The sequence below is a fragment of the Dipodomys ordii genome, unplaced genomic scaffold (genome assembly GCF_000151885.1).
Source record: "Dipodomys ordii isolate 6190 unplaced genomic scaffold, Dord_2.0 Scaffold13, whole genome shotgun sequence".
In the NCBI taxonomy this organism is placed as follows: domain Eukaryota; kingdom Metazoa; phylum Chordata; class Mammalia; order Rodentia; family Heteromyidae; genus Dipodomys; species Dipodomys ordii.
The window spans coordinates 18,050,993-18,059,475 of NW_012267229.1; the positions used below are offsets into that span (position 1 = coordinate 18,050,993).

General features: G+C 42.4%; 1 protein-coding gene across 2 annotated transcripts in view; it reads left to right on the plus strand.

Moving 5' to 3' along the window:
• Positions 1–3,628, plus strand: part of Rprd1b (regulation of nuclear pre-mRNA domain containing 1B) — a 51,221-nt gene extending 47,593 nt beyond the window's left edge. Inside the window, exon 7 of one of the 2 annotated variants that reach the window (XM_013010915.1) lies at positions 1,136–3,628. In XM_013010915.1, coding sequence (XP_012866369.1) covers positions 1,136–1,285 — 150 coding nt within the window. In that variant the 3' untranslated portion in view covers positions 1,286–3,628. The remainder of the gene's footprint in view (positions 1–1,135) is intronic. The other variant, XM_013010916.1, reaches the window with a different exon arrangement.
• Positions 3,629–8,483: the final 4,855 nt, after the last annotated feature.

Below are 8,483 nucleotides of genomic sequence, written 5' to 3' on the forward strand. Positions count from 1 at the left end.
GTAGGGACCTCCTTATCATTGCAAAAACAACATGCAGAAAGGAGAACGGGAAAGCTAATCCTCAGTTGTTCTCTATACAGACTTGCCAAAAGCACCTTTGCTGGAAGCTGAGAAAGGAATGAATTGTTCCCATTCCAATCATCAGGGCATTGTAGCACACTTAGGATTTGGGACGTGGCATCATAGCACTTAGAAGGACATGGGATGTGGCATCATAGCACACTCAGTAGGACATGGAGCATGTTTGGAAAGATCATAGAGGAGCCTGAGAGGCTCGGTGCCACTCACGCATGGGACAGCTGTGGAAAGGGTGAGATGGGAATAGTCTCCTTGGTGAAAAGCAAGGATTTTCTTGGGCAAGTGGAGCTCACTGGGTCGGCAGAGGGGTGGAGGCATAGCTTTGCAAGGTCTGGGAGAAGGAAACACCTCCAAACTTGAGGGGATTCTTGAGGAAGTAGAGACTACAGGCAGTGGCTGTACAGAGGGCCATGGGTGGGAGAAGTAAGTTTAGGCAACCACTGATTTTATTGCCTTGAGCTCTGAGCAGTCATAGAGATGGTGAGATTTTGCTTCACTTAAAAGGAGGGCTTCATGAAGCCAGACTTTGGAGGCAAAGTCTAGCAGTCACTCAGAGGAGACTCCTGGGAGGCCTCATCAGGACCTCCTGCAGCTACTCTGCCATGGAACCAGGAAGTCCTGGGCACAGGTAGCAATGGGTACAGTGAACTTCTGTGTTGGTGCGAAAATTATATAAATACAGATTGATCATCAAGCTTTAACATAGAAAGCCCAGCTTCATAGTGATTTTTCTAGCTATGTCCAAATGGAGCCCTAAAAATAATTATAAGGTTCAGATTTCTGTCTTTTATTTCATTGAGGACTAGTTAAAAGAGTAGAAATACTCAGTGCCACAGCCTTTTGTTAACAAATCTCAAGTGCTGAGATGAATACCACTTAATCCACTGTTGCCTGGATTGCATTCTGCCTGCCTTTTTGGATAAAGATCGGTTTGAGAACTGAAAAACCCTAGCAAGGTGATGTAGGTGAGCAGGGAGGGTAGTTGAGTGGGGGAAGCAGAGCAGGAAGGTGAGAGGCACCCACAGTGCTTAACTGCTTTGTCTTTTTGTCTCCCTAGGAGTATAAACAGAAGCTTGCACGAGTAACCCAGGTTCGCAAAGAGCTGAAGTCCCACATTCAGAGCTTGCCCGACCTCTCACTGCTGCCCAACGTAACCGGGGGCTTGGCCCCCCTGCCCTCTGCTGGTGACCTCTTCTCAACTGACTAGGACAGGTGTCAAGACCCAGATTTCCATCTGTGCCAGAAAAAGAGGGCAAGTCATGGTCGAGATAACCATCTAGCCCCTGGTTCTCTCTCTTCTTCCACCTGCCCTTCTGCCTCAAGAAAGAACCACAGACTCTGATTTTCCCTTCTCTTCACCGGCCTCCCCTCTTGAGCAGAATTCAGGACAGTGTGATTGGATTCTTATCTGCAAAGAGTAAAAACTTTCTCCCACCTCATGTTTTCATGCCCCTGTTGGCTTTCCATTCTTAGCTCTTGTATACCCAAGAAGCTCTGAAAATCATGTGTACTTCTGGAAGCTGAGACAGTGTGTGTCACGGAAGTCGCTTCTCCTTTCCCAGCTAGGTTAGGCCGGTTTGAGACAGGCTCCAATTGAGGGGCTTGCTCTGCTGATGTTGGCTTTCATGGCTACCAGAGGTGTCAAAAGGTTGGTGGCACAGCCATTGGTCACCCTTCTTAAGGAGTTTTCCAAGTGGTAACCCTCCTTTATCATTACTTCTACTAGCAAACTAGTCAAAGTTAAGTGCATTTGTGAGCAAACACGAGAATCTAGCAATAAGATTCAAAGCTGATCTAGGACATAGTGTCATAGTTCAGAGACAGGGTAACAGAAATCACAACCAGCCTTTCAAGGCTGCAGTTCTCAAGGGCCCTGCCCACCATCATAGAGTTTGTTCGCTACGAGGACCTTTTGACGCCTAGTACTTGTGAAGGTGGTTTCTGAGAATGGCACTGATGGGCAGAATGAAGGCTCCCACCCACAAGCTTGCTGAGTCCTGGCTCTGCCTAATGTTGCTTTGATCCTTCTTTTGGGAGTAGGGTATGCTCACGTTCGATCCACTGTGTGGATGTGCGCCCACAGTATGTTGACTAAACTTGAACCTCTTCACAGATAGGACCTGAGCGTGTCTGTCAGTTTGTACTGCCTCATGTGTCCATGCGTTTGCATCAGATGTTACTGAACAGCTCATCTCAGCGAGAGAAGGGGCAAGTAGAGGGTGTTAATTCGGGTTTTAATTCCATTATCATGCCAGCTGACATTATGACTAAATAATGGAAAGAGGAATTTTTTATCTTGCATATAGTTAAGGTTGGGCTTGCCACCTGTAAATCACCCTTATTTGGCAGGCTTATCTATCTCTGACATTGGAATAGATAGGAAACAGTGCCTAATAGTGTAATAGGAATTAGAGCCTCAAGGCTGAAATTCAAAAGCTACAAAAAAAAAAAAAAAGTCAGTGGCTAGGGCTTGAGAATCTACATTACTTTGCGTTGCTGTTTTTAGAATTACCAAAAACTACATGGGCTATGACGTGTGAAAACAGCTCTCGGCTCCCTTCATGACACTCTCCTGCCCACTGTGAAGTGAGGGCAGTGGAGAGACCAGCAGGTACTCACTCATTCTCGCTCTCTGTAGGACCTAGTGGTGCTGAAGCTGTTGTTCAGATTTGAATACGGTCTTTGTGCTGTTTGCTCATTGATACTGCCTGTTGTTCTGTCACTGTTAAATTAATGAGTTTATAAACTGTTTTTCCAGAGCCCCAGGGCAGTAGGTGACATCACTGAAACTGCAAGGTGACCTGTCCTCTCGACTCTGTGTGTCCCTTCCTCATACTATGTGTGCTTTGTTTCATTTAGATGAGCTTGTTTCTGAACAGACCCAACTCCCACTTTTCCAAAGAAGTAGAATTTTACCAGCCACAAACCAGCCAAAAGACTGCAGTAGAAATTTGTTTTTACCAGCTAGGTGAAAAGATGACAATATAATGAATTTAGCCCACTACTATGTTTTATCCACCTGAGTTTTTGACCAGCAGTTGGTGCATAATCATTACAGCCAGAGCAAGAAATGAACCTGTAGCAATTATGTAAATGAATGTTGGCTTCTTAACACCTGTTACTAGTAGGCTTCCTATGAGGAAGCTAGTTTTGCTGGTTTTAATTAAATGCTTTTTATCTTTAAATCCTAATTCTCTGCCCCTCCACCTCCCAAAGCAAGCTTCTTTGTTTAATTTAAATGATACTTGTCAGTAAAACGTGATCTAGCGCCTTTGTGGGGTGGGTTGGATTTGGTTTTGTGTTTTTTCTTCTTTATTTAGGGCATCCATAGGCCTCAAAGGATTCTACCTTTAGGTCGTTTTCCTCAGAAAGTCTTCAATCTTCCTTTTGTTTTTGTTTTGTTTTTCTTAAAGAATATTTTTAAAGCTTAAATTTGTATATTAATTTAGGACTTTTATTTAGAAGTATAGGCTGCCATTGGTGGGCAGCAGTATATTCTGAAATGTCTCATAGATATATATTTTTGAATAAAGATGGTGTTGTTGAACAACATTGTGTGGTGATTCTTTTCCCTCTCTGTTCTGAGAAAGCCAGTGCGGTCTTCATAATCAGTGGGTGTTTGGTGGGCAACATGGGAGGATGTGCCCACTGCATAGAATCTGGCCCCCTAAGGCATACAAATACCAGCACTTCGCATAGGGTTTTCTGATTCTTTCCAGGGGCCTAATTAGCTGTAATCAGCCAGTCCACAGTGCAGGGGTTTGGCAGACGTGTTGTGTAGAAGAAGTAGGGGCTGGTAGGGACAGGCGCAGTAGCTCCGTCCCAGTGGCACACAGGAAAATGTCCAGTGCTAGTGTTCTACCACTAGGCTTCCTGGGAACTATTTGATTTTTGGTAACAACCACTCTAAATGTTTTCTTTTTAAAAGGAGATAATTGCAAACCTAAATACCCAAATGCTATGTCTTAAAAACATGTTTGTGAGTTTCCTTTCTCCCTTTCCCTTTGACATGAAAGCGAATTGAGTGGCGATTATTGGCTAAGTCTCAAAATAATGGAAAAGTAGTGTCAAGTAGGTGCTTTTTTGAAGCAACTGACAGATTTGGAAGGATCATTCTAATCTTTCCAGTGGGTGTGTGCAACATTGCCAGCAGTGGGGTTACCCCATTTTTCTCACAATGCATAGAGTTTTGTAGGAGTGTGCTGAGGTCCAGTGTTAGGAATCTGAAACTGGGCCATCTTCAGGCACTGCTCTAAACAAAGGTTGGAAGTAAAGTATGACACAGATATGTGATATCTGTGTCCTAGGTTTCAACATGTGAATCTTAGGAGACCAGATCTCTGTGTCCCAGCTTTACTCCTAACTATAAATAGTACATTCATAATTCCTCTCGTTTAATTAGCACTTCAGGCTATGGAATGGCTCTGGGGACCTCCCAGCTGAAGATGGAGTTACCCATGAGTTCATGAATCTGTTAGAATGCTTAACTTGTGTGATTACAGCCATTAACTCTCACTGCAACCTTTCTGGGTGAGGTACTTCCCTCTCTGGGCCTTAGTTATCTATGAGACAGTGGTGTTGGTTTAAATTATTTCCAGGCTCTTAGCCAAGCACTACAGCTAAGGGTTGTTGTGTTGCATGTGAAGTCCTAGAGAACTTAGGATATTAGACAAGTGAATAAGATTTCTATTCTTGCTGGACACATTCTCAAGATACCCTGGAGACCAGGGAGCCAGGACCAGGGGGCAGGGCCGAGACCAGATGTCAGGTGAGCACTGCACCAGATACAATCTTTTTGGCTTATTTTGGATCTAGCCTAGTTTTTGCCCTCACTTTCTTCTAGAATAATTTCTTCTGCTAAGCTCATTTCTCACCACCACCTCAGTGGGGATTTCCATTTAAAAATCATTTCCTCCACTCTGAGGCACAAATTCAATTAAGAATCCATTATTTTCCTGCACAGTAGGTCAGGGTTCATACAGCTCCATGTAGACTTGAAAGCCCAGTTTGTTCAGTTTTTTTTTTTAGACTGAAATAGTTACTTTGCATTAAAAATTCATTCCTACCACTGGTTAGATACATATTAAAATTAGCAGTATGAATTAGTTCCTCTACTTTTTATGAAAAGGAGGCAGCTGTAGCAAGTCCAGTCTTCCCATCATCTCATTGCATTGACCTTGGTCCTCTGCAGCTGGGATGCAGTACCAAGACTGAGGACTGGAAGCCCCCTAGAGTGACTGGTGTTAGTCCATGGTGAAAGGCTGAAGAGAGTGGAGTTTATGTCCACTGGCAATGTTGCAGCAGCAGATGTGGCTGGCTTCTTTGCTCCATGTGAGTTTCATGCACAGCCTGAGAATGTGCCTCCTGTGAGCCTGAAGTAATCTGAGTATCTCTCAATCAAGCTGTCAAGATTAACTTTCACAAGTAATCAACAGATAGATTTCCATAGTAGCTATACCATTTTACATGACTACTAGCAATGTAAGAGGGTTCCATTTTCTCCACATGAAGGCTTTCCTAATGACTGCTGACACTGAGCATCTTTTCACGTGCTTGTTGGCTATTTAAATACCATCTTTGGCAATAAAGCTATTTTGAGTCCTGTGTCCACTTGTGAATTCCTTTTTTGTTGTGTAGTTGTGAAAGTTCTTTATGTATTCCGGTAACTAGACCCTTCCCAAGTATGAGATTTTCACATATTTTCTCCTACCCCATACATTGTCTCTTCCATGGGGCCTCATGCTCTTGCGTAAGGCTGAAGCCAGAGTTCCACTTCTGGTTGTTTATTGGTCTCTCAGATTTGACTACTACTTCAAATCTTATTTTTTTTTTTTTTTGTGAGAATACCGTACAGAGGAGTTACAATTACATGGGCAAGATAACGAGTACATTCCTTATCAAGCTTTGTTGTCTTCTCCTTGTTTCCCCTTCCCATCCCTTCCCATACTCCACCCCTCCCCCCACCTGATCCTCCCCCCCATTCCCCACCAAAGTTGTAAAGTTCGTTTTCCGACATAACGACTTGTACATCTCATTGTTGCAATGGGTCCACCTGTATCCCTAGTTAAATGATTTGTTTTTTCTTCCACAAATTATACCAACATCAAATACAGTGAAAGCAGGGGTTATACCGTGGGGGAGGGACATACAAAACAACAAAGAAATCATAAATATGTTAGAAACAATTGCATGAAAGAAAAAAAATTTGAATACTTATCTTGGGGTTCATTCCCCTAACATCAACTTATCTGACCTTTTCTGCTTGACTCAAACATATACTAGTTATTGCAAATAAGGGAAACCATGGGACCTATGTTTCTTTGGGCCTGGCTTACTTCACTTAATATAATTTTTTCCAAGTCTTTCCAAAGTCTCTCAGATTTGACTACTGCTTCAAATCTTGATTCTCAGATCTCAGCCTTCTGAATAGGTTGGTTTGTTTTAATGAATTACTTTTTTTTTCTGTTTGTGGTGGGATCATATCTAAGTGAATGTTGCCAAGTCCAAGTTCATGAAGGTTAACTTCTGTTCTTTTCTAAGATTTCAGAGTTTTAGCCTTTATATGCTGAGTTAATTTTTGTGTATGATGAGGTAAGAGTCTGTCCTCATTCTTTGCAGGTGGATATCCAGTTGTGTCCATACCATTCTATTGGAAAATGTCTGGCCACATCATTTGCCAAGGATTTCTTTTCTTTTTTGCCCATTCTGAAGTTTGAACTCAGGGCCTCTCATTTACTCAGTTTGTTTGCTGGGCTAGCACTCCTACCACTTGAACCATGCCTCTCCATCCTGCTTTTTTTCCTGGTTATTTTAGAGAGGGAGAGTTTAGCAAACTCTTCTGCCCAGGCTGATTTCAAACCATGATCTCAGCCTAGAATAGCTAGAATTGTAGAAATAAGCCACTATTACCCAACTTACTGTTTTTGTTCTTGTTTTTGTTTGCTACCCCTCCACCCCCCGGCCTTGCTACTGGGCACTGTCTCTGATCTTTTGTGCTCAAGACTAGCACTCTACCATTTGAAGCACAGCTCCACTTCTGGCTTTTTGTGGTTAATTGGAGATAAGAGTCTTAAAGACTTCTCTGCCTAGGTTGGCTTTGAACTGTAGTCCACAGATCTCAGCCTCTTGAGTAGTTAGAATTACAGGTATAAGCCAAGGGCTCCTGGCTTTCATTTACCATTTTTTAAATTGGATTATTTGTGGAATTTTTGGGGCTTTTTGTTGTTGAGATCCTTATATAATTTGGATACTAATACCTTCTTTGAGGGAATGGTGTGCAAATACATGTTTTTAATTCTGTAAGTTGTTACTCTGATGACTGACTCCTTTGCTATGCAGGTTTTTAGTTTGATATAATCCCATTTGTATATTTTTGCTTTTGTTTCCTGGTCTTAAAACCATTTATTTGCTGAAGAGATTCTTTTTTTCCCTTGAACGATCCTGACACATCTCAAAAATCTCAAAAATTTTTAAATGTGAGTTTAAGTTAATTTAAGCTGGAGGTGTGGCCTAAGTGGCCTAGAGTTTATCTATCAAGCACAGCCCTAGGCCCAGTTAACCGCGCCCTCTCCCCCCCCCCACCCCAGCCCCACGCACACACAAGAAAGTTTATTTAAGTAATAGTTAATCTAGAAGATCTCTTTCTAGTTCAACCCTTCATGACAATATGAACAGAGAGAATCTGGCTTCCTGGTGAAACTCAGGAACTAAACCCAGTGAACTTAATATCAACAATTTTTTTTAAGTTTACCAGCGTGCAGAGTCCCTATTATTAAATGAAGTATAAACCAATAATGAAAACAACTAGGTTAGAAACTTTCCCATGCACCCATGATGGATTAACTACTATGGGACCTGCCCTCTGCCACAAACAGTTAGAAAAGCAAACAACATTCATAAAAACAAATGTTTCGGGCAATAATTAATAGAGGAAGCAAAGGCCTCTGAGTCCCTGAGTGAAGGAAAAACACTGTCATTGGCCCCCCTTACTCATTCAGGGCACTGCTTATCTGCATCACTGAGTTCAGACAGTCATCAGGGTTTAGAAAGGCTCAGCAGGCTAGAATTTGTGGAGAGCATTAACAGAGAAGATGTAGCTTCACAGAGAATTCTCCACAAGGCCCCCTTGACCTTGACCTTGACCTTGACCTTGTGAGTCTCAGTGTTGGGTGAGGCTTGACAAGCTCAAACAGAAAGCAAGAAATTCAGCCAGGTGGTGTAACGCACATATATAATCCAGGCACCTGGGAAATAGAAACATGATTGAGAGTTCAGGGCCAATCCATAGTGAGCTTCAGAGTGAGATCCTTTTTCAAAAATTCATAGTTATCCAGAAAACTGGATAATAATATCAGACAAACCAGATGTCAAAAAAAGAATATTGCTAGTGATGAAGCTCCTTTCCT